The sequence below is a fragment of the Perissodus microlepis genome, chromosome 23, assembly GCF_051167445.1.
Source record: "Perissodus microlepis isolate ML-2025 ecotype Zambia chromosome 23, ASM5116744v1, whole genome shotgun sequence".
Classification (NCBI taxonomy): Eukaryota; Metazoa; Chordata; class Actinopteri; order Cichliformes; family Cichlidae; genus Perissodus; species Perissodus microlepis.
This window is the reverse complement of record NC_140482.1, coordinates 41,214,151-41,239,996: the sequence shown is the minus strand read 5'-3', so window position 1 is coordinate 41,239,996 and position 25,846 is coordinate 41,214,151. Positions and strand designations below refer to the sequence as shown.

Here is a 25,846-nt window from a genome sequence, read left to right as displayed (position 1 = left end):
CACAGTTTCCAGCTGAGGCCACAATAACAGAGGAGGCCAGATAATATGTAAACGAGATAAACTTTTTCCACTGTGCTTTGCCAACTCAACTCACACCCACAGAAATGTCCCTCTGCCTCTATTGTTGTCTCTGCATCATTAACTCAGCTCCTCTGTATTTGGGAAAAAAATGAAAGGTATGTAATGATGGGTTTTTTCTTTTTTGTTTTTGTCATGCAGCGCCTTCTGTGGACTTATTGGAAATAAAATCCATTACCTTCTGGTCCTTTCTGATCTTTTTTGCTCTCGTGTTGACAAAGTCCTGCACGTATTCCCTTTTGTTTCATGTGCTGTCTGCGCCGTTATGTTTGTCATTCAGCATGCAGCTTGCACACTTTCCATTCAGATGCCTCCATTTAATATTTACTACTCCGAGTCTGCACGGTGCTCTACTTGCCATTTATTTCATGCATCCATTGAGTTTAATTGTATTTTTATTCCACGTTTCTTTGCTTCATTCTACCAATATGATGTGTTATTCTGCAATAGTAACGGCCCGGTTTTCCTGCAGGGTTCATTAAAGTTTCATGTTTTCATTCTGTAAGTATTGGGCCATAAACACCGAATGACCTCAGTTAGAATAGATCAAATTGTGGGAAACCAGAGTCAGGGACATTTGACAGCACCCAGGGTAACTGTATTTGTGGATCAGTTTCACTATTACTCTTTAGATTAGACTTTTGATATGCACACAGACTCTAAAAGTAAATAATATTCTTTTAGATCATTTTTTATGTCTTTTACTGAAGCCACATATTCCACAGCACAGAGCCATTAGAAGATGAAAAGATGCTTCTCAGAGGGATCCTATTGCTATCATGACCTTCTAGCAAAGACCATTATGCAATAGTGACCCTTTAGATCAGTAATGATCACTAATAGGAACACTTCACACTTGTGCTCTAATCACTGGAAGGTTCAGAGGCTTCAGGAGACCAGAGCAAAGGCTGGAATATTAGAATCTAAAAAACCTGCCAACTTTATTTAATAATGTATTTATGAATTAATGAAGCAACAAACGATCACAAGAGGAAATATCCATCTTTCGTGATGTTTCGATGCAGAGAGGTCAAGAAAGATTACTTCTTCTTTGTTATCTATGTCTGTGCGGGACCACCGTGAGAAACCCCAGAGCCCCAGGCCTTATAAAATCACTGAAAGCTATAAACATAGCGCCTCACCGTTACAGGTAAATCATATTTTACAGCTTGCAGCAGGCAGCGTAAGGAGCGAAAGAAGCCGCTGCTTTTGGTATAAACAAATGAATCTGTGGTGTCACTGGTTTACAGTTGCACACTAGATAAAAAGCTTTGATGGAATTTACTCTGAAATGTTTTGAAAATCATTTTAAAGGTTTGCATCCCATAATCCGCCCTTTTATTAGGAACAGTCTGCTGCACAATATCGCTGTGCGCACAATTGTCCACAAAGAGCACATGGCACTAACACTGCTGACATTTAGCCTCTGCAAAATGTATCCACAAGAAGAAGATGTGCAGCCATTCTAAACAAAAATATAAACTAAACGTGGAAAAATCTGCGTCCCTCGGATTCATAAACAAGCTGCAACACTCTGAACATTGGGATGAAATTAAATCAATACAGTTTATGGATTTATTGCCAGAAACACTTATTTGTCTCTGCTGGAGAAAATGGGACTCACTACTGGAAACTGGTCACATTTTGGCATATCTGAATGAAAAGTACATCGGCTTTATGTTAGTGCTCTGCCACGTCGGTTTATCAGAGTGAAGAACCACATTAGTGTATGTACTACAAACAGCACCCAAAGACGATGCACGAGTGGTTCAAAGTACAAACACAAAGCGAGCAGTGTCTGAAAAAACGAACCAATTTTGAGTCGCCAGCCTCTGGACCAGGGACAGTCTGAAGAGAGAGCCTCAAATCATAGTTTTATTTTTCCTGTTTCGAGCTGTTCTTTTGTCCAAGGTGAACTGATGTTTTATCAGGCAGTATCTTAGATTTAATTCCAACCAATCATTCCTTGCTCAGAATTTTATAGCCGACTAAGAGTCTTGTTCTTCTTTTTTCAGTACACTTGATCAGAGACATTCTTCACTTGCGTATGTATTTGCCATTCGTTTTCATTTCCCTGTATTTAAAGAGGTAAAATCCTAGTCTAGAGATTAAAAATTCATTACCGTTAGAGACCCGCCTACGAGGGCAGCATTAACAGCAACCTTTCTCTGGTTACGCTGTTCTTTAAAATTATAATATAAAAAAATACTTAAGATGAATCACAGGAAATGTGAAGCAGGTGGTACAATACACACACAGCTCGTCTTGCAAAATGGGTTCAAGAGGTTTCATTAGGTTCAGTTTCGTGCTGATCACAGGCACTAATTTATACACCAAGAAAACCAATTTACACCCCCTAGTAGAGCGGTGTTATTCAATCAGGACAATCAGAGCTGTTGACAAGAAAGGATTAACGTAGTCCAGTTAAAGGAAATTGACAAGTGTCATGATAAAACAATTTAGGAAGACAATTGAGAGAATTGGTTTAAGCAATGGCTTGTCTGAATAAAATAATTTGATCAGTTCTAATTAAAGGTTATGACCTTGCCTGCTGAAGTACTGGGCAGCAATGGGAGAAATAACTGGCACTGGCTCACGACAAAGACATCTTTCAAGTGAAGAAGATGACACAGTGTTAGGCACCAGCAGCTTGTCATTTAAAATGCATACACTGATTATTCAGGTTGCCTCTTCCTCCACTGTGAAACTCCAGTTACATTAGAAAACAGACTGATGGGATTAGTTTATCTGACTGTACTGCAACAGGTCTCAACACGGGTTCTTCTTTCAAGAAGATGATGACAAACTTACATCCCCAAAGTCTCAAGTCAAAGAAACATATGGCAGCGAAAGGAGTGATTGACAAAAGTAAATTACATTTTAGAAGGTAAAACCTCAGGAACAACATGCCAGACACACTTTCTTCCTATTCACTGCAGCAAATGTGTTCTTGATTTTCTCTACTTTAATTAATTCCTCCTCCTTGAGGTAATGATGGCTGTTTTCCCACAGCCTCTGAGACTGAGCGAGAGAGAGTCTCTTTCCTAGAATTTTTTTTTAATCATTATCTGGTATAGGTCCACTAAATTATTAGCAGGACCTGGTTAAAGCCTGCTTCCACATGGTCCTAATACTGACAACTACTCTGGCACTCTGAATTGAATCTTGTTGCATCCCTGTGACTCTAATGACTCACTCCACTGTCCTGTCAATCTGTTACACTGGTAAAAGCCACAGTGAAGAGTGATTGGGGCTCTGTAATGGTCTTAGCACGCTGCTAATTGGATAATGTTGTTGAATGATATGTATACAAACATGGCAAAGGGAGTGGACTTGAAAAACAGCTTCCTGCCAAAAAAGAAATATAGAAAAGAAAAAGACATACAGCATATCACGTTCATGTAATATATAACACACAAAAATATTTTTAAAGTTAATTTATGTTGAATTGTAGTATATACTTTAATTAGCCTAGATCCAATCAGCAAATGAATTCTACTTTCAAGTCACATCACATAACACCTTCGCAATCCACGATTTGTCTGCTATTAATCAGCATCAGTGAATACTGATAAGATATTCCTCATTTAGGATTTCTGCTCCCTTTCTTTTTGGTTTTCACAAACATAACATCTGCCAACAAAAGGTTTAGGCTACAAGCTGAATGCAGTCGCGAAACTGCTTTTTCCCCTCACCTAACACCTGTTTGACGAGGAAAAACGCCGGATTCCTTACCTACAAAGAAACAACTCCTTTCCATTTCGTTCACCTTTCAAGACAAAATGAAAATGTAGCAGCAGACACGACCACGTCCGACGTACTACCCTGCCTGCCCGGAGAAAGGGAGAGAGAGGGAGAGAGAGAGAGAAAGAGAGAGAGACTGTGTCAGGTTATTTGCCGAGAGGGTATCCGGGGAAATGGAGCAGCTCCCAGCTGCAAATCTTTACTGAAAATACTAAATATTCCATATGTTAATTAAAGCCTTTAGACAATTTGTTTACTTCAATAAGAAAATGTGCTCGTAATCTGTTATTAAGCACGGCTACTTACTTGTTGCTTTCTGTTTTGTCTAACGAGCAGCCATAACCTGGAAACCTGAATCTCTACCTTCATGGCAATCTCTGCTGCACAGTTTTTTATATTTATGACTCACCTGTTAACACTGGGAACAGATCATCAAACTATTCTGTCCAGTTTTCTCTGCGCACTTCATTTGTTGTCATAGAGACCAATCGCCAAGTCTGAGTGGCCTACAATAAAAATCAATCGAGGGGGGGAAAGTGAATTAAATGAGCTGAACGTAAGGTAAGTGGGCTGAGGTAACTTCTTGAATAAGTGGAGCATTCACGGTGACGCCATGCAACCAGCAGTTTATATCTGTGTGCAATACACAATCGAGCCGCAAGGGGGCAGTAATCGCACATATGTTGAGCGTTATCCTTCTTGCCGTGCTGTGCGGCTTGACTAGCTGTTCAGGAAGCTTTGAAATATTCATGGGTGTAGCCTATATGCCAAGATTGAAGCCTCAGAGAGTACCTGGTCTTTTCAATACATCTATTGTCACACTTGTGCAAACAGGCGAATCAACACAATAAAACTGAGTGCTTGAGGTTAGTTTCGCAGGATGTAATCCGACGTAAGATAAGATAAGATAAGATAAGACAACCTTTATTAGTCCCACGCGTGGGAAATTTGTTACAAATTACAAAAACTTTCAAAGACTTTTTCTCTTATTTTGTCTGGCAATGAGTAAAAAGTGGTTAACCCGACTTCACTGTAAAGATTTCTGCCCATCCTGCTACAGTAATGCACAATATTTTACTGCGTTTCAACAAATAGCTATTTTAAATGTAATCTGAATAAATAAATAAATAAAAACTTTATTTGGCGTGTTGATGTAATGTACACATTAAAAGCAGAAATAAAGAAAATACACACATATACCTTCGAAATGTGTTGCCAGCATGCTTTGACTGTGATTAAATTATTAGGTACACATTTTACCATTTTGAGTACACCTTTGGATACTTCATGTAGAGCTGTGTACCTGAAACAGTCGCTGGCCCTTTTATTGTGTGTGCAGTCTGTCTGATCTGTACACACACATTTAGCCTCAGCTGCCTCCCACAGTCTGTCTCCATTCTCTCCAGCTGTTCATTTTGACCACATAATTCTGGAACAAGTAAAAAAAAAAAAATGTTTTCTTTGATATGTTGGTGAAGTTCATTGAACTCTTGACGCAGTGTCGTCCAGCTTCACATAGGCAAAAATAACTTGAGTTAAGAAGTCTTTTCTGGTTTTAATGCCCTTCGATTCTCAGATATGTTTTTATTTCATTTTTTTAAAGCATTTTTAGAAAATACATTTCAGATTTCAGTTTTTCTTCGTTATTCTGTGAAATAATCTGGGTTTTTTGTACAGCTGCTTTTTAGACTTTATGATTTAATATAATCCAACTGGTTCATTAAATTAAGTTTCAGACACTTCAAGTATATCAGGTATGTTTCTAATCATTATTATTATAATTATTATTATTACTGCTGCCATGGGAGCGGAGGTGGGCTTTTACCGGTGTTTCTCGTGTTTGAATTCTCGCGAGATTTCGGTGTCTCAGTTACCTACACGTCCTGGATACTCCAGTTTCACTGTTGAGAAACATCATCATAGTAACCCGGGAAAGGCGACCTCGGAGGCGGGTGGCGACATTTCTTTGAAGGAATCTCACAGCGAAACACGGGAGACGTTGTTCTCTGGACTAACTCTGAGGCGATGGGTGAATGTAGAAAAAAGTTGCTGGCTTAGTTGGCAAAACTGCTAACTGACACTGGTTTTCCACATCGTTAGCTGATGCTAACGTTAGCAAACATACAGCTGAACGAAACTGAAGAAGTCGCCCGGAGAACTTTGGATTTTCTTATCATGAGGATATCGACATAAATGCGGACATCTAGACGCACCGGATCGTTTCACTGAAGGTACATATTCTTACTTTCCTAAAACTGGAATAGCCAAGTACAATCATGATTTTCTAGTTAGCTAGCGTTATTATTCACTCTTTCGAGTTGGGGCTCCGACTATTCACTGGACCGAAGATATTACGCGGTACCTCATCTTTAAGTCAGACGGAGTTACAAACGTGATTTTTGAGCGCACGCAGAGTATATCGGACAACTTAATGTAGTTATTATGAAAAACAATAATTATGAAAAATCCGTAATACCCTGGGTTCTAAGTTAACACCCAGTACGAGATATAAGATTAGTTTTGTTGCCCCGTTGCTTGAGCGAATAATTCCTGGATACTGTTAGCTATATTCTTTGACAGAACAGTTTAAAGGTTTTTAACATTACTATCACTTCCTGTTTCGCATAGTTATTGTTTAACAGAATCGATAATAATAGTGGTGCTGTTAATACTGACTACAGATAGCGTTTGGATATCTCAGGATGCGCTCAGTCAGAATTCGTCTATTTTGGGCACTCGGCGTTTTACAACTAGATGATATTTTTATTTGAAGGTAAGGTAAACTTATCGGCGCCGTATTCGGCAGCATAAATGCAACTCCAGGTGGCTCTAAAGAAACCAAAAACACAACTTAGATCGAGTCCTGATGATTTACGCTTAAGTCAATACAGCTCATGTAAAGTCGAAGATGGCCAATTATTTCCTCCTTGCTGAACGACTGAGGTGCTGTTAAGTAACCTTTTGCACACTAGTGACACGTGTGGTGTGAAGCTGCATTGCAGCAGTCAAGTCGGTGTTAGTGTTTTTGTAATACAGTTTCTTCCCGTGTGCGGCAGCGCCGAGCCGCTGCTGCTGAAAGCCGCGTCAATCGGTTAACGAGAAGAAGTTATGCGCCATCTTGGATTTTTAGTGGTGGAAACACCTCCACTCTATCGGTGAAAGTGTTTTTGTCATTAAATTCTCACAGAGAATTCTCACTTTAGAAGTCCCAAATGTCTAAAAGCAGTGTGTTCCCTTATACAGGAATACAGGATCATTCCGGTATACAGTAATATTTTAAACTCTCTGGGTTTTACATTTAAGGTAATCGGCAGAATAAGTTCACTTTGGTTGTAAGGCCCCTGTTATTTGGGTTAAACTTGTAAAAGAAAAAGAGTGTTTCACAAATGCTGGGGTGTGCAGTTTTTCTAAACTCAGCCAACGTCAGCATATTTCCGTAGTGAATGTGACAGCCCAGCAAAACGACATTTCCTTGTGAATTTACTAACTTTACAAAAAGTTAAATGTTTCAGAGTTTAGCTGCTCTTTGTGTGGCGTTTTGGATTCGCACAGCAGCAAATACAGCGGTCTGTGGTAGAAAACAGTCTTTTAATAAGTTTGTAGAGTCGAGTGTATCCTATCAGTAATTTGTTTATGGCTCTGATAACAGAACAGGGAGGGCCACTGAAGAAGAGTGGATTTAGTTTTCTTCTTCTTTTTTTCCTATCTCGCCCCAGGGCTGTGTCACGTGATTGTTATGAGGCAAAGGCATGACTTCTCAAGAATTCCTCATGACTCAACAAGTGTTAAATGTTAGTGCAAAACACCCTTAAGTGTCTCACTGACTAGACTTGACTCTCACAGATCTGTGCTGTAATTATCTGAATACATTGGCAACCATTAATGCTGTAGAGCATAGGTGTCAAACTCTGGCCCGCGAAGCCATACCAAATTACTATTAGAGCTGGCCTACTGGTATTATACAGCTAATATATATATTGTTTAGTGTTAAACTTTGCTTGTTTCAGATTCAGTTTTTCAGCAAAACTTGTTTGAGTCCATAAGAAAAGATTCATTCTTATATCTGAAGGAAGATTTTTTTTTTTTTTTCAATAAATATTAATGTTAGCCCGCGACTTTGTTCCAGTTTTAAATTTTGGCCCACTGTGTATTTGAGTTTGACACCCCTGCTGTAGAGGAAGACTTTTTCCTACTCAGGACAAAACAGCTAACAGACTTGATATATGCAGTGCCTACCATTAAAGCAGACATGTGACTAGCATTACAGGTGTTTTGAGTAAACATCACATATCTGAGTTGTGCTTACGTTTTAGGAATGTGAGGCTGTAGAACCTGTTTTAAATGGCAGGGTAGCAGAGTTATGCTGTTGTTGTGTGACAAATTGCATACCTCTGCCGAGCCATGACTACTTTGCATTTTAACTTGTTAATATGTTGGGTACGAACTGTAGTGCTTCATGTTTTTAAATTATTATTTGTCTGTCACTGACTTGCTTCAGTGTTGTTTTTAGTACTTTGTTCCTTGTTTTGGTTTCGGTTAACATTTTTGGATTGGTTTTTGTGTGGATCTCACTTACAGTTTGTCCCTTTTTTTGGTTCTTTCAGTAATATATTTGGTAATTTGTTTAACTGCAGGTGAGTGGGAGAGATGAGGAGCAGCAGGAGGACTGAGGCATCTCTTAAAAGTTCTGCTCAGCACCTTTCTGATCATAATGTTGGCACAGGTGTGTAGAAGAATTTCCTTTTTAATTTTGGTGTTTTTGTTTTTTTGAAATACGAATTAATTTGACTTTTTGTAACCTAAATGGGTGATATGGGTTTTGGAATTTACATTTTATCTTCACTGTTACACTTTAACAGAGCTGACAGCTGCATGGAAAAGTTTGGCTCAGTCCAAAGTTGCTGTAAGTACAACTGAAATGGTTTTCTGTTGAAACTGTGCTTTTTGTAAGCTCTTCCTAAACCACTGTCTTTTTTGTAGAAGCAGAATTGAATTTGCAGTGCACAGTCTGACAGTGGTATTTCCTCTTTGTAGTTGCGGCACATAGAAAATCGTATACAAGCAGCTCCAGGAACAGGAGTTATCCTGGACTCTGTCATTGACTCTAACAAGAAGAAATCCTCTAGGGCCCACCACAGAGGTGGGTTATTCTAAGATATAAAACTTGTTCTTTGTAAATTGTAGTATGGCTAATTGGGTTTTCCTTTTTTATTTTGGTATACTACAGTCTGAATACAAGGTCACTTGTGAGTTCTGTAATGATTTTTAATAAGATTGCTCTCTATGATAGATGGACGACAAGTTGATGACATCAGAGGGTCTTCAAAGCCCAGAGGTCGAAGTCAGCAGAGCCCAGAAAAGAGCAGCTCACGTAGCCCCTTGAGAAATACCACCCAGGACAGAAATGTCAGAAGAAACAACAGCGTGGAATTCAGGGAACCGCTGGCCTCATACAGGTACTAATAATGAACTAAAATGCATTCATGAAACATCGATTACCCTTTACAAAGCCGCCTGGCTGCTTTTGGCTATAAAATTCTAACATAATTCTCATCTTTCTGGAACCATTTGAATTTTCTCTCTAGCCCAAAATGGTTGAGGAGTTATGACATATTGTGAGATGCACATGGTATCTAGTTAATGCTTTGTGCCACTGTGTGTGTGTGTGTGTGTGTGTGTGTGTGTGTGTGTGTGTGTGTGTGTGTGTGTGTGTGTGTGCGCGCGTTTACTATACAGTACATAAGTTACTCATATGCTACTAGTGTGAGAAACAGCATAGAATAGAAGATGCTAACAGCAAAGACTGAACTGCGGGACGAGCAGCTTTTTCTTTGTATGTTTGCAATAATTTTCTACGTCACTGCAGAGTGGGGTCAGGTGACTTAACACTTCCCACGAAGATGTTTTCCTACTCACCTTTTCTGTTTATGTACAATGTAACTGTTACTGGGAATCTTCTGTTGCACTTACGGTCACATAACCTGTCGTCAACTCAGTTAATGTTCACTTTGTCAGCCTGACTCGAAATGCTGTGTTTGTGCGTGCGTGTGTGTGTATGGCGTGTACGTGTGTGGTGTACATATGTACTCTCAGTGCAAGCAGAAAAAGGAGAAATTAGCAGTATGCAGTCTGATGTTACTCTAACACTGAGCTGAGGTCAGAGCAGTGTCTTTATTTACATCCAGTAAATGTATTTACTGGATGTAAATATCTTTTACATTTTATTTTACAGTGTTAGGAAAGCATTGACTAAGTCAAGCCTGATGCTGGTCCTTCAACATCTATGATGATTAATTCATTAACTCATTAAGTATTAACACTGACTGGTAGGTATCAATATTGTATGGGAAGTGGAAGGAGATGGATCAGACTTGGGTTTTTTTGCTATGTACTTAATGGTCCATGATACGTAGAAAGCATCACATACGATCTCATTGTACACTGCGGGTAGTGTTAAAATTTATTACTAAAAATTAATATATCCAAATCATTATTTTAGTGTTGTCAAAGGTTTTCACTTTTTCATCATTAAACATTTTGGTAGAGTCCATTTTTCCAGCCTTCTATAACCCATGGTCGCCAGTAAGTATGTTCTTCTGTAAATTCAGTGAGCAATGAATTAAAAGTAAATCTTGATCCTCTTCTTGATCCCATGTAATCTGATTTGTGTCCAGAGAGGCCACCCCACCACCACATCCTTCCTCTCAGCCAGAGGCCTACAGTCAGAAGTTGGTGCCAGCGTCTTTGTACCCATCCTCTCCTCCCCGCTCAGATTCTCTGCCCAGCCAGCTGGTCTACCAGAAACACACCATAGACAAGGAGGCTGACAAGGACCTAGACAGCACACGCTCCTCAGGTCGGGAGAGCACTGAGGTGCGCTACCTCAATGACCAGCCAGCCCTGGATAACATAAGGACTAAGGAAAGCAGCCCCAAAGCACAAGTTGGCATGGATAGCCAACAGTCAAGCCCATGTATTGCTTCCACCCCAGGCTCTTTCCGACAAGAGGACAGCACGCCATCCACCAGCCCTGGTTCAGCTTCCCAGCGGTTGGAAAACCTAAGACGACATCAACCCGACAACAAGCTGGAGAAACTCAAAGAGCGTATTCGAAGGCAGAGACAACATCTGGAGGAGGCTGCAGAGAGGGAGAAGCTGATGGGGACTCTGGAACAGCCTTTAGCCACATTTGTTGAGACTAATGATGCTGGTACAAGCAACAAGCCGACAGCCAAAATACGCAAAGTAGCAGCTGCACCACCTGCTCCCATATACAAAGGTATCTCCACTGTAGGATTGGTTCATCATGTTCAACCTTTCTGACAGATTTGAGTTGTATGGCAGGGAACATGATGCTGTGTTTTATTTAAACCATCATTTTATTCACAGGTTTCAACAGTACAGAGACAAAGATCCGGACTCCTGATGGGAAAGTTTGGAAGGAAGAGGACTTCCATAACCTCAGCAGAGAACTTTACAGAGACCTGTCAAAGCAGTTTGCTGGTAAACACAAAACACTCTTCATGTCATGATGTTTTTATCTGAGCTTTGAAACACAACAGATTTATTGAAAACAGTAGTTAATTTAAATGTTTTTGGATTCTGCATAAATCTAGATTTATGCAGAATCCAAAAACATTTAAATTAACTACTGTTTTCAATAAATCTAGATTTATGCACAGCCTTTGATTTACAATATCCCAGATGTTGAAATGTTAGAATTGTCCCCGTCTGTTTGGCTTTATAGCTTATACTCTGTATGTGTTTTATGTATTCAGAGAGCACCAGACACAGGCACCAACAGCAGAGGGAACAGAGAGCAGACAGGTCCAAAGAGAGGAGGCCTCCCAAAACCATTAGGAAGGTCCACAGAGCTGCCCCTGCCTCTGACCTAAATCCAAAACCAGGTACAATCATCCTCTTTTATGTGTGGGTAAACCCACCCCCTGATCTATTTTTAATTAGTGACAGTGGGAAAGCCAAGCAAGTGGAACAGTCTGGCAGGATTTTGTCACGGGTCAGTGAACTTGCTGCCAACCAAGAGCCTCAAATGTTGAACCATCTCTGTGGTACTTTCTTCTCCCCTAGCTTTGCTCATTTCCTGTCTGCACTCTAAGTATATACAGTGTTTCTTATGTACCTTTATTCCCTTGTATATGTATTCATAGATGTTCTTGTTGTTGCTTTACCCAGCACACTTGAGTTTCAGTTGAGTAGTGATTTAGATGCTTTCAAATATTAAACTTTTGGCTAGCATGTACACAATCAGAGTAATGTTACGTGTTTTTTTTAATTGGTGTTGTTTACATGCAAGCAGCCTGCCCAAACATCCTGCAAGTGTTCGTGCTTTAGTATTGTAGTGTTCTTTTGATCTTTGTAGTTGTCTCTAACAGGTGTGTGTGTGTGTGTGTGTGTGTGTGTGTGTGTGTGTGTGTGTGTGTGTGTGTGTGTGTGTGTGTGTATTGCTGGCTACTGGTGCAGTGTTAAGACTCGAACCTCTCAAGAAATGTCCAGCATGTGTGACATGCAGTTTGTGGCCAGCTAGTAGCGTACAGACACCAGCATAGTAGAATTGTGCCCACACACACTGGTGAAACCTGATCATAGCAGAGCTTCACCCCTTCAACAAGTTGCCATCAAAAGTACATATTTAATGTGTCTGATTGTTATCCATCTTCAATAATTAGAATGTAATGTGAAGGTCTGCCTGACCAAAGTGTCCTGTTACTACTCAAAGAGTGCTAAATGATTATTTTTGTAGTGACAAAGGATGTGCCACTTTGTTTTTGTTTTTTTAATTTACAGTTATCATGGTAAAATCTTATTCTCGGCTGCTGTAATGAATCAAGAATGTAAAGGCAGCAACATTTTCAGAGAACTGGTTTGGAAGGAAGTTTTCTTTCGTCAGCGCGAAACTGAAAGGGTGGGACGGACAAGTTTGTCTCAGCTGTCACATACCTGTGTGTCTGCTGTTCATTATGTCTCTCTTTATAATAGACTCCTGTGTACATGTTTGGTTTTTGTGTGATTTCTTGTTTTAAGAGATCTGATTGGTCACCGTTTGAGCTTAATCTATCCTCATTAAGTGTTCTACATTATGGTATGGATAACCCACCAACCTTGCTTTGAGGTATAGGCCCTTTGATTTGTCAGCTATTGGTGCCGAATTAGCTTACTAAAGGTTAAGACACCAACTTCAGCTTTTTGACTCTGACTGGCATCCTGTTTCATGTAGTTCCTCTTTTTTCCACGGCAAAAATGAAAACGATGTTTAAAAAAAAAAAAAAACAGAGTCAAGCTACCCTAAAAGCCGTAAAAGATCTTTATCTTGTGTTCTAGCTCGCTTTGGTCTCGTGGTTTCTTCTCTTTCCTTCACGACTCTATAAATAGCCCTCTTAGATCTGTGGCCAGGTTCAGTGTGCTCTTTCACCCTGCACAAACAGCTGCTGGGTGAGCAGAAGTGCAGCTTCATTACTGGGAACTGCTCTTCACGAGAATTCAGAGTGGAGGGTGCTCTAGAGATTTCAGATAGAGGGACATTGCTTTTGTGCTGAGAGTGTTGTACCTGCTGTGTCACTAAAGCCAAGGAGGACAATATCCATTTTGGGATTTGGTTGTACTGCAAAATCAGTATTCTGCACTCATTGTTCCTTTGGTGCATCGACTCTTCCACACAGCAACTTAAGTGATTTGAAAAATAGACTTAGAGCAACTGCCTACATTTTTTAAATTTATTTTTTTATTGTAATAGTATTTGATTGAATAATCATTTAAATCCCACTAAAGGAAAGTCAGATTGCTGCTGGTCTTTCATTCTCTTAGCTGTGTGTCTATTCTGGTGGTGGATATATAGATGCTTATGTTTCATGAGGCCAAGAGCAACTATACTCAGTTGCTCTTCAGCAGCACACAGTCTCACGTGTGAACTTTGTTACTTTGCAGCGATCAGCCCTGCATCATGGCGAGAGGGCCAGAAGCTGGTGAAGATGGTACTAGGTCCAGTTCCTCAGCTGCCCAGAGAGGAGGACAGTCCACATGCGGCTGACTTATTGAGCCGAACAGGTGAGAACAGCAAGCTCTTACCTAACAGTAAAGAAGTTAAATTGAATAGCATAGAGACAGAAAAGATCATTAGAAGTCTATTAAGCATTAAAGACTCACCCACAGCATGTCAGTGTGACTCTACTCAGTTGCTTGTAGAATAACTGAAGTGTAAAATAGGTTGTACCCCAGATTTTTAACCCTCTCGCACCTCCTCATTAAAAAAAAATCTACTGTTTTCAGTTGACTTAAATCTGCCTGTGTTAACTATGCCGCTTTAAGCCTTTTAACTCCTGAAATACATAGACATTTGTCGATGCTATTATCTGTGATAAAGTAGTTTGAAAATATTATAAGAAAATTCAAAGACATATAGTTTCATTTGTCTGGAACATCTGACAGCAATGCAGAAAACAGAGCCTGCCAAAGGAATATCATTAAATAAAGTCCATAGCTTCTGCTGCACACTTGCAGTACACTTACCTAAAGCCACACCTCACTCTGTCTTTGCTCGCTGTGTCTGTACTGGCCACCTCTGACCAGAAGGAATAGAAATTGACTGGCTTTTCTGGTTGGATGCACAAGACATGACCTGATTTCCAGAGGCTGACCCAAGTGCATGCAGCATGTACCATGGGGATGGCAGGGGAGTGTTAACAAAAAAAAGTCTGGATTATATACGACATGGGAATCTTTGATTTGGCCCAGATTAGAGTTGCCATAGCATGCCTTCCCCTAAGCCTCATTTATTATGCATATGCGTATGTCTGATGCTTCAGCTTAGGAATTTTTTAATCAGCTGTAGTCACATGTTGGAGGATCTCTCATTTTTCAAGCTGGGATGAACCTGTTTTTATTGATATTTATCATGAAATATTTCATTTTATTGGCATAGAAGGTCAAGTTGATATTACACTTATTAAACAGGAGTCTTTCTTGGTTGAAGTCATTTAACAACACACATTGTTTTAGTGTGCGTCATTGTTTACATCGTGAATGAATTACTGATATATCTGCTTTTCTGGAAAATTCACCAGATTCCCGCCACCGCTCAGATCTACGCTCAGAATCAAAGCGACGATCACGTCCAAACAGCACAGAGCGGCCGTGCAGTGGACTTCAGGGACAATCACAAAGCCACCTCACACCAACATCTATCCCTCAGGACAAGGTTCCAGGAGGGTTAAGCTCAGACCTGTTGTCAGCAGACATCCAGGGAATACTGGATGACCTTCAGCTGGAGTGCAAAGCAGCTGAGCAGGACGAGAGGGCCCGAAAAAGGTCCCGGGGTAGCAGCAGTGGTAGGAGAGGGGGCTCAGGGTCACGAACAAGGACGCCCGTCTCTACTTGGGGAACTACTGCGGCAGCAAACAGCTCATCGAGAGTTTGTCGCAGTGCCAGCCCCACTACACATCGTCCAGAAACTACCAACATAACTGTCGCAAAGCACAAGAAAAGGCACTATGATGCAGATACAGTACGCCAGTACATTGCCCGGCAACAAGAAGAGAGAAAAAGGCGTCAGGCGGACGAGAAGAAGGCGATGAGGGAGGAATCGGAGAGGAGACACCAGAGACTGCAGGAGCTCTACAGGAAGCAACGAGAGGTTGCTAGAACTGTGGCAATCCCCACTGAGACTCCTGTGGCCCCTGTACAAAAGCGACTACAGGAGACCTACAACAAACTGCTGATGGAGGAGGCCCAGCTGGGCGAAGGGGCCATGCAGACACTCCCTGCAGTTCCTTCTACTCAGCTGGTAAGTATGGTCACAAAAACATGGTAATGTCATTTATACAAACATGGAAACTGCAAAAACAAAGACATGATCACTTATGTAGTGGAAAAATAAAACGAAAATAAGTGTTGTTGATGTATTCTTTTACAGAGACCGATGTACCAGCCCTCGGGAGAGTCGGACAAAGAGAACAAACGTCTAGAGGCACCCCAGAGCCCATCAAGCAGTGATAGGTCTTTGAATGATCATCCACCACCTCCATTAACTAGGTACTTTCATGCTCATACAAGTACAAAACTGTGTTTACCTCTGTCACAAGTAACAAGCTCACTACATTCAACACAAATAGACAACAACAGCCTGCCGGTACACGCAGTCCTCTGTCTTCTTGAAATGATCTTTGTTTGATATCTAGAAAATCATCTGGCTTTTGAAAAAAATCCAGATGTTTGGTTTTATAAGCATTGCATAACCCACGAGTGTTTTATTACAGGAACAAACAAAAATAGTGCACGATAAAGAACATCTGCGATAAGTGACTGGAAATAAATAGCCTCATAGCCTGCTATCAGTTTTTTACATCTCTTACCACCAAAGTACAGGATGATTGTTTGGAATGGCTGCATTTCCCTGCATTAAAAACATGAAGTGGAGGACTCTTTGAAACTAATTGTAAACCATAACTACTGTCTGTGGAAGTTTTGCCGTTTGCTTACCTTACTTACCAAAGGTGTTGCACTTAGATATGTTTAGTCTTCTTTTGTCTTCTTACATTTTAAATAAAGTTTTTTTTTGTCACAGGGTTGATCTTGATCTTGGAGTTGCCCCTTTGCCTCATCAAGAACGTTTGTACCCACCTGCTAGACCTTTGACTGGACCCAGCAGCACTGCTCAAGGCTCGGACGATGACCGTCTCTTCTCTCAGCTCTTAAGAATAGAGGCAGAAGTGGCTGCTAGTAACAGCATGAAAACCCTGCGACCAGCCACAGCCCCTTCCGGCAGGTCCCGGTCCAAAATGTCCCGCATCGAAGCCATCAAGGCCACGGCTGCATCCCTCTCTAACCGCATAGAAAGTGAGGCACGGAAGCTTGCTGGGGAAGGCATCAACTACGGTAATGCAACATCAATGGATATGGATACCGTTTTAGTGCCTAGACCCTCTGTTCTTGTCGATGGATGGGCAGGAACGGCAGCACGTGACACAGAAAAAGATAACATGGCTCTGAGGATCCAGAAGATTTTGACTACCACAAATTATAGTTCATACAATGGCACAGCTCTTCCAGGAGCAGGCAGTCTGCATTCCTTCAGGGAGCAGAAGTTGAAGAATGGTAAACAGACTTCTGTTGATGTAATCGATCCCATCTTTAACAGTTACACACAAGAAAGGGGGAAGCTAGTCAATGGCTTGGAGAAGGAATCAAGAATGAATAAAATATCAGAAAGGAAACAAATTATGGACGAGGGGGAGAACAGGACAGATCTCCATGATTCGAGTGGTGGATCTATTAGTGAGGGTCCTCTTCTGAGTGAAGGGAGTTTTTCTGAGGATGAGCAAAGTCCTCCTCACCCTTCTAGATATAATTATGTACCTAGACCAGCAGATCGCCTGGAAGCGGCAGACTACTGTGCACGTCAAAGAAAGGATTACCAGCGACTGATGGAGTTCCAGCGGGAAGCAGAGAAATGCTCAGGCCTCAGCTTATCCTTTGCACAGCAGGACCGGGACAAAGCAGTTTGGGAAGAGCTGAACAAAGGAAGCCCTCTGAGTGTAATCAACATCTTCACTAAAAACCATCACAGCCACGTTAAAGGTGAGTTCACGTGCGAGTATGCATATAATAGCTTCCCATGATGCATTTAATATGAAAACTATAGTGGTCATATAAATGTATGCAAAACACTAGCGGTCAGTTTAGATAAGGTCGTGTGTGTTCTGTCTCCAACTTGTTCTTTAGTGAGTGATAGAAATGTGGAGAGGAATTCTCCCTCCGCCCATTCTGTGGCCTCTGGAAATGGACCTGGAGACGCAGCAGTCTATGAAGATGACTTTGTATCATCACATAGCAGCAAAGCCAGTGGGCAAATGAAGAGAAGCTCCAATTCCCCCAGGTAACTGAAGACGTCTTCAAAGTCACCACTGGGTGGCATTCATGTCACACAGATGGTTTCTCCAGCCCTCTCAGATACAAACATTTGTCCTCCTTTTTAGAGTAAAGACCAACTTTCAGGATCACTTTTGTTTCCTTGCTTTATTTTTGTATGTGTCGTATCAAAGACCCTGAAACTGATTTAAAACTGGTCGTCCGTGTGTCCTCACAAAGCTTTGACTTGATAAATAGAATACTTATTATTGAAGTCATGTTATCCATATTTCCATGTATTATAGTAGAAGACAACATATTACTGTTGTCATGTGTGAGGAAGTGGGGTGTTGTGTCTGATTGTGTTTTTTTGGGGGGGTATTTCTGTAAATTTTGAGTTAACAGAACTCAGAATGGAGATATGCTCTTGATAGAAGTCCAATGCTCACGATTTCTTTCTGCACTCTTTGTTAGTGTGAATAATCACTTTGAAGAACTGATGAGGAGGTCACCTTATGAAAAAAGCACAGATTGCAGTCACTCCCACCATTCATCCTTTCAGTCATCCAATCACTCACAGCATCTTTCCTCTGGTTCAACACCTGCTTCCTCGCCCCTCTCCAGGCACTCTGCCAGAAAAAGAGGTGAGTTTTTTGTTTTTTAATTTTTGTAATGATTATTTTCTGACATGACCAGGTTGTAAACTTTTTTTTTAATTAATACATTTAAGCTTATTAGCTGAATTTCAGTTAAACTGTCTTTGAAGTCATAAGTTGCAACAGAACAAAGCTTTGTCTCTTTGCAGGAACAGTATCAGATCAGAGTGACACCACTCTTGTAGAGGAGCAGAGGAGCTCTTGCTCTCCACCCTCGGAAGCACTATCGTCTGAATCCAGAAAGGGAGGCTCGGACAAAAACTCTTCCCACACCCAGGCCAAGAGTGTCCACTCTAATGACACACTAGGGGAAGCTTCAGGCCATTCTCACCAACAGTAAGCTTATTTCAGTGCTATAAGGGCTGCAAATATGTCACCGGATATGTTAATCAGCAGATTTTTCTGTTAAGATCATTTCTAAGATATCAAACTGAAGTATGTACAGAACTGTTTGAGAGCAGGATGAATGGTGTGTACTGTTCATACAAATCTACGTTGCCCTCGCGTTCAGTTGTCTCTGGTATTTCCTTCCTGGTTTTTAGTAAGCTTTAATGCCACACTGCTTTTGTGTCGTGGGGGTTCTTCTGGCTTACAGTGACGTATCTATTTGCTGTCTGAATGTGGTAGGTTATAGGTGTACTTATATATTTTTTTTTCATTTAGGATCACAGCATGAATATATTTGTTTATTTCTGGATGCAGTCCGGCTTCATAAATTAAAACATTAAATTATTTATTTTTTTCCTGGATGCATGGCAAGTATGAAGTAAAATTTACATTAACCTGGGAAGCCACACACCAGCTGTTTGCTTCCCAGAGTATTTCCAAACTAACCTAAACTTCTCTTAAAAATGTGCACTCAGGAATAATTTGGATATTTTCTGAACTAGGCAACCTCAGTTGTTGCTGTTCCAACCACTCTGAAATTTCCACTTGGCATATACTGTTATTTATTAACCAAAAGTAAATGTATTTAAGCATGACTAATTACTAAACTACACTTAGAGGAGCCTCAGTTGAGGCTGCCAGTCTAAGCAGTCTTGTGGTTTGCTGTTCTCTTGAGGGCCTGAGGGTTTAAGCAGCCGCGTAGTGTCCAGCAACAGGACCGCACTGTAGTTCAACCCAAGACAGAAAACACTGCTTATTTTGTTTTGGAGGCCCACAGGGTTGTTGATCGGGTCATTCAGCTTCACCACCGCTTGGGCCTGCTCCCAGAGAGAAGGAAAGAGACTTTTTTTCCTTCTAATCCCACTGTGCAGCAGTGATATTTGAGCCCCCTAATGGTACTCCAAAGCCCAGGTGGCAGATTCTTGGGATTCTGCACGGTCTGTGTGTCTTCCACAATAAAGGAAGAAACTTGTGAGAGAATTATAAACTTTTTATTATTAATAATGCACTTTTCTTTTTTTTTCTTTAACTCTGTAAGACAAAAACTGTTAAAAATGTTCTTAAGGGAAGTCACCCTCTGTAGTATTTTGACTTTTGACAAGATGCTTTCATGTCATTGTGCAGATTTTGATCAAAGAAAAAAAGTGCCACTGTCTGCTTTTTGTTTTCTTTTTTCTTTTTGTACAGATTTAGAAAGTATTATTATTTTTTAGACGCTTCTTCTTTCTGGAAAAAACTATTCATAATTGATAACTCTGACCTCTCACAGCAGCGCCTTTTCTTTCTCACTTTCTCACCTTTGCAGGACCCGGGCTGTCTCGCTCTTTATCATTTTGCCATTCTGCTCCTGTTCTTCAGAATAGGCAACCATTTCTGTAAAACATGCTCTAGTAAATATTTGAAACTCATATTTAAATATTTATACAATCTTGTACATGTAATACCAGTTTCATAATGTCAATTTTGCAACAATTTGTGAAATATCACATGCCTGCTTTTCCCACTTCTCCTTCTGTTCTCTGTATCAAATAATGTATTAAAACATGTTGCTAACTATTACATTGACAAACCCCATATACTGATGATGTTTCATCGCGTTGTTATTGCAGGTCCAGATTGGTTTCCTCTACTAGTTCTCCAATCCCCCGGTCTCCTCCAACAGTAGAATCTCCCAATGAGCTTTTGAGAAATGCGTCCAACCAGAACACAGGCACTTTAGCTCCTGGTGGTAGAGCAGAGACCAAGTCCACTGGTAAAAATAAAGTTCTTTTGGTTATTTATTTTATCTATTTTTATTTATGTCTAACTCCCTTCGTCTCATTCCTGTCTCCCAGGTGAACTACAGTATTCACCTGGTGTCCTGCAGCAGCGTATGGCAGCAGAACTCCATTATTTGGACTCAATTGAGGAGTCATTCAGACAGTTGGGGGATGTGGAAAGGTTAATGGGTGTGTCCATGGCACAGCAGGAGAGTGCATCGTTGGCCCAAATGCTCAAGGTAAAGCAGGAGATGTTTCCTATGAAATACTAATGTGATGATATATATTCAGATCAATTCAAATTTATTTATACAGCACCGAATCACAACAACAGTCGCCTCAAGGTGCTTTCAATTGTAAGGTAGACCCTACAATAATACATACAGAAAAAAAACAACAACAACAATCAAATGAACCCTGTGAGCAAGCACTTTGGCAACAGCGGGAAGGAAAAACTCCCTTTTAACAGGAAGAAACCTCCAGCAGAACCAGGCTCAGGGAGGGGCGGGGCCATCTGCTGCTGTTGGGGTGAGAGAAGGAAGACAGGATAGAGACATGCTGTGGAACAGAGCCGGAGATATATTTTAGCTGTGGCATTAATCTTTACCTATCAGAAGTTTCAAAGGATTACAAATTACTTAGTTTCTATAATCTTTCTGGCTCATGAAATATGATTTGATGTTTTGAACACAGGTCAGTATTTAAATATCTTTTTCTTTAAGTTTTCTTTTTATTTCTAAATGTTGTATTAGTTGCAGCACCAGCTGTGGTGAAAACAAGAATATTACCTGCTGTTTTACTGTATTACACTTTATTGACCTACTCTGTGAACTTTGACCCTGCAGGCCAAGCAGCAGCGCCATGAACGTGAGCTCTATGAGCTGAAGATCAAGGCCGAACGAGAAGCTCTTGAGACAAAACTACAGCTGGAAGAAAACAGGCAGAGAGTGGCCAGGGTACTGCACACAATCAGCTCACAAGAACCAACCAAATGTTTATGTATTTGTGGATAATAGATTCAACGTTTGCTTTATAACCTTTTAATTTCCAACGTATGAGCGCTTTGATTTTCTGTCTGTGTAATGTATATGTATGTATATGGTTTTGTCCAGGCTCATATAGAACTGCAGGAAACCTTGGCAGCATCTCAAAAAAAGACTTTGGGAGGCCTCCAGGAATCAACTACTAAGATGATGACTCAACAGGCCGAGGCAGCGCAGTACACAGCCGATGCTGCCCGACACATCAAAGAGGTTAGCAATCAGTTCCCTCCTCCCTGCCTGGAAAAAGCCTGTGTCCTAATTGTACAGCAAAAGCTGATTGATTGTTGAAGAAGAGAAAAAGCATAACATCCAGCCTAAGAGTGACGAGGTCATCGCCTTATTGTGTTTTACTTCATCAGATGACAGAACTAGTCCGGTCGCAGATGTCAGGATCTGTGGTTGTCCCTCCTGTCGCCACTGATTCCTCCACAGTGGAGCAAAGAAAAGAAAATGACACTTACTCGATGGAGCATCGACAGGATAACGTAGACTCTGACAGGTACGCTCCAAACGATCACACTCACTTTCCTGTCAGTTTCTGATTTTTATATCCTTCGTAACAGCGATGGGCACGCAAAGCAAAAATGCTTTTGCAGGGAACCGCTTGACGAATTGAAGATTACCCTTCACCTCGTGTTATCACACGAGGTTCTGGCCTTGATGCGGGTGATCGTTGGCAGTTCGTCTTGTAATCGGAAGGTTGCCAGTTCGAGCCCCGACTCGGACAGTCTTGGTCGTTGTGTCCTTGGGCAAGACACTTCACCCGTTGCCTACTGGAGGTGGTCAGAGGGCCCGGTGGCGCCAGTGTCCGGCAGCCTCGCCTCTGTCAGTGCGCCCCAGGGTGGCTGTGGCTACACTGTAGCTGCCATCACCAGTGTGTGAGTGTGTGTGTGAATGGGTGGATGACTGGATGTGTAAAGCGCTTTGGGGTCCTTAGGGACTAGTAAAGCGCTTTACAAATACAGGCCATTTACCATTTGATCTATTTTACAGATCAAGTCCAGAGGACCCCAAGCTTAAGTGTTCATTAAGGTGTTTGTCACATAGATATAAAATAAGCTCAGAGATTAAGCGGGTGTCAAACACAAAGTGCTTAGTTTATGTAAAAATGTAGTTTGTTGTTGTTTTGGTTTACGTGATGAAAATGGTTTTATTTGTGCATGTTCACGTGTTAGACTTGTACATAGTTAAACATGTATGAATCAAATTATGTTGAATTCTGGGGATGGATTTGTAAGCAATGAAATTTAAAATAAGGGGGTAGAACAGGAAAAGTCTAAACTTCATCCTACTCCTCATCGAGCACACACATTCTGTAGACATGGATATATACATGAAAACTTGACGATTTTTACGTTTTGTTTTCTTTGTTATTTCAGTTATATTTGCATGTTCGAAATAAAAATTCTATCTATCTGCATGACTCTGCAAAGCTGTGGCAGACTTTTGACATGCTAGCCGTAACTGGTTTCACTATTGGACACACCTTTGAACTGTTCAGATATTCACAGCCAAGCCTATCTCTAATAATATTAAACAACTAGTTGGACATGCATTAGGGTTAACAACCCAAGTGTTGTCAACCCTTTTACCTCAAAGGCCTAAATTTAAAATCTTGTTCTCTTACAGCTTTCAGAGTGAACCATCAAACAGAAGGACCAGGTCAGAGGAGCCGCTGTCTTCACTGAGCGCGAGTCATTCTGACTCATTATCATTCAGGAAACCGAATCTCAGGTACCAGTCAGTCTCTTTATGCAGTGCCATGTCTGCAGGTTTTTCTTTTTTCATTATATTTGAGGAATACGAATTGAAACAAACCCACTCAATATGCCTTTTTTCCCTTCGCTCAGTGGATCTGCCTTAAGCAGCCAACACAGCCCATCACATCACTTATCAAACCATGAGAAGCAGATGAAAAAAGAGGCCATAGAGGGGAAATGGAGGAATAGTGGACTCGAGAAAAGGCCAAAACAGGAAGCAGCCAGCAGCTCCATAGAAGAGGAAGTTCTAGCAGCAGCAGCAAATGACTCCATCTGCAGTGACAGTATTCCATCTGTACTGGATGAAAAAGGTAAAAGTTAAAAACTCGACATGCATTTAAATTTTTTCTTTTCCCCGTGTCAACAGTCAGATGTTGATATCATCACTGTTAGAGGAAAATATAAAAACATGATGCCCACCTTTGATCTTTATCTAAAAAAACCCCAAAACTTCACCCCGAGTTTCTTTTGGTCTCTGCCCTTTCAGGAGACAGTACATCAGTGGCCACAGAGTACTCGCTCAAGTTTGACGAGTCCATGACAGAAGACGAGATAGAAGAGCGTTCCTTCCGCTCTCTTCTGCCATCGGAGGCACATCGCCGGGGAACCATGGAGAAAAAATCCCGCCACCACGAGGAGTCAGAGGATGATGGAGCCAATCACAGCACATTGGTTTCAGGACCAGGGCTGCACAATTCTTTTAAGGTGAGAGTCCAAACACTGGCCAGCACAATCAGTTGATGCAGCTATGTAACTGAAATCATTTTTTACTTGTTCGTTACCTGTTCCTTACTGAACTTATGGTTTCTCTTCCTTCTTAAATCTCACTGTCTTCTCATTTTCACGTTCTCCTGCAGTCACAGGACTCAAACATAGCCTTCTCTGGTGGACAGGACAGCTTTTCCCAGTTCACCATGGACATGGTTCGCCAGTACATGAAAGATGAGGAGGTAAGACTGCAGCACCAGAGCTCTCTGCTGCGTCTTCGCCAGAAAGCACTCAAGGAGAAGACCAGAACAGAGCTGGCCTGGCTAGAGCACCTGAAGAAGAAGCTGAGAGATAAGGGAGAGGATGACAAAATGCCACCAATCAGGAAGAAGCAGAGAGGCCTTCTCTTAAAGCTACAGCAGGAGCAGGTACTGTGGATGGCAAAAGCACAGTTACATTGAGGGAGCTTCACTGAATGCTGTGGTGTTAACTTTTGCTACTAAGCAGTGTTCTCTCTCACTGTGCTCATTTTCTCAGGCTGAGATCAGGCGACTTCAGGAGGCCAACAAAGCTGCGAGGAAGGAAAGGCAGCTGTTGCTGAAACAGCAGGAGGAGATTGAACGGATGAGAAACTCAACACTCAGGCTGAAGGAACGTCTCAAGTGTGCTGGGATTGAAGCGCCTCCTGTAAGTAGCTCAGTCATTTATCAGCTCCTGCAGAAGAACCAGCGAATTAAGGCGATTTCAGTTGAGTTCATGCTTTGTTCGTGACAGGTAGTCTTGAATAAACACAGGAAAAAAGCGTACATTTAACCAGACATGTTGGTGTGCTCATTTCTTTTCTTTTTTCCCTTATTAATTCTCAATCTTTCTGCGTGTGTCGATCACCCTCTAGGAGACCCCGGTGTCAGAAACCCCAGGGTCTGAGCCAGCTTCCCCAGATATGAGGCATGCTGATGATAACCGCAGCCCCTCTCCCTCACTCTCTGTCTCTGGAAGTGAGACTAGCAGCATCATGCAGAAGCTCAAGAAGATGCGCTCTCACATGGATGAAAAGTAAGGACTTTAATTTAATCTTCATGGATTAACTGGGCTTGGCTGTCTCCTTATTGACAAGCCTCCCACTGAATGATAAGAATCCATGTATTCATTTATTTTTCAACTTAACTTTAGTTTTACTTTGATTAAAATCTGCATTGCTTTTAGTATGTGGCTGCAAAGACATCCCTCCATTAGTGCTATATTCTTGGATAGCATAGCTTCATTAAAAAGAAAAGGTATCGTAGTTTATAAATGTCTTCTTTTTAATTCTAGTTTGACAGGATACAAAGCAGAGATGTACATTTACTGTGGGAGACCGTATCTAGCACTAATTGAAACAGTGTGGCATCTTTCTCTTGCTGCTCGCCGTGCTTCTCTTGCTGTTTTAAAGTGCTGTGGATTTTTAAAGTGCTCGTCTCTTTAGCTTAGACGAGCAGCCACACACTCCCTCAGTACATCTTTGAGTTTCGATTTATATAAGCTACTTTGTAAAAAGCTCTCCTACTCATGTTTGAAAGAAAGAACGTCAGACAATAATCAAACACCCTAAATATTTACAGTACCATTTAACCTTAGCACTGCAACATTCAGTTATATGTATGCCGTGTATTCCATAAAGTTTATTACACCCAATGACTCTCATACTGGCCAGTAGCTGTAGGTCACCTAAAGCTTTAAACTTGGTCACCAGCTTTGGTCAGCTGACTGCAGATCCTCTCAAATCTAGATGGTACAAACAAGTGTGAATTGTTCTGGGATTTATAATTTGCGTATAAGTGACAGACCAGCCTTCCATTACCCCTTTTCAG

At 41.2% G+C, this 25,846-nt stretch overlaps 2 protein-coding genes across 6 annotated transcripts in view; one reads left to right on the top strand and one right to left on the bottom strand.

The window, feature by feature from the left end:
- Nucleotides 1–3,909, bottom strand: part of cacna1ea (calcium channel, voltage-dependent, R type, alpha 1E subunit a) — a 108,901-nt gene extending 104,992 nt beyond the window's left edge. For all 3 annotated transcript variants that reach the window (XM_084922143.1, XM_084922144.1, XM_084922145.1), the window contains exon 1: nt 3,814–3,909. The gene's annotated coding sequence lies outside the window, so the exon portion shown is untranslated. The remainder of the gene's footprint in view (nt 1–3,813) is intronic.
- Nucleotides 3,910–5,697: 1,788 nt separating this feature from the next.
- The window catches only part of cep350 (centrosomal protein 350), a 33,001-nt gene continuing 12,852 nt past the window's right edge, over nt 5,698–25,846 (top strand). For 2 of the 3 annotated variants that reach the window (XM_084921207.1, XM_084921205.1), the window contains exons 1-26: nt 5,698–6,053; nt 8,457–8,545; nt 8,682–8,725; nt 8,857–8,962; nt 9,113–9,278; nt 10,497–11,101; nt 11,212–11,325; nt 11,601–11,729; nt 13,765–13,884; nt 14,901–15,619; nt 15,749–15,867; nt 16,400–17,412; nt 17,557–17,710; nt 18,157–18,326; nt 18,488–18,674; nt 20,336–20,478; nt 20,561–20,724; nt 21,331–21,441; nt 21,598–21,738; nt 21,888–22,027; nt 23,158–23,262; nt 23,379–23,599; nt 23,776–23,993; nt 24,146–24,424; nt 24,534–24,683; nt 24,892–25,052. In XM_084921207.1, coding sequence (XP_084777333.1) covers nt 8,470–8,545; nt 8,682–8,725; nt 8,857–8,962; nt 9,113–9,278; nt 10,497–11,101; nt 11,212–11,325; nt 11,601–11,729; nt 13,765–13,884; nt 14,901–15,619; nt 15,749–15,867; nt 16,400–17,412; nt 17,557–17,710; nt 18,157–18,326; nt 18,488–18,674; nt 20,336–20,478; nt 20,561–20,724; nt 21,331–21,441; nt 21,598–21,738; nt 21,888–22,027; nt 23,158–23,262; nt 23,379–23,599; nt 23,776–23,993; nt 24,146–24,424; nt 24,534–24,683; nt 24,892–25,052 — 5,555 coding nt within the window. In that variant the 5' untranslated portion in view covers nt 5,698–6,053; nt 8,457–8,469. Of the gene's footprint in view, nt 6,054–7,933; nt 8,260–8,456; nt 8,546–8,681; nt 8,726–8,856; nt 8,963–9,112; nt 9,279–10,496; nt 11,102–11,211; nt 11,326–11,600; nt 11,730–13,764; nt 13,885–14,900; nt 15,620–15,748; nt 15,868–16,399; nt 17,413–17,556; nt 17,711–18,156; nt 18,327–18,487; nt 18,675–20,335; nt 20,479–20,560; nt 20,725–21,330; nt 21,442–21,597; nt 21,739–21,887; nt 22,028–23,157; nt 23,263–23,378; nt 23,600–23,775; nt 23,994–24,145; nt 24,425–24,533; nt 24,684–24,891; nt 25,053–25,846 lie in introns of those variants that run through there. The other variant, XM_084921206.1, reaches the window with a different exon arrangement.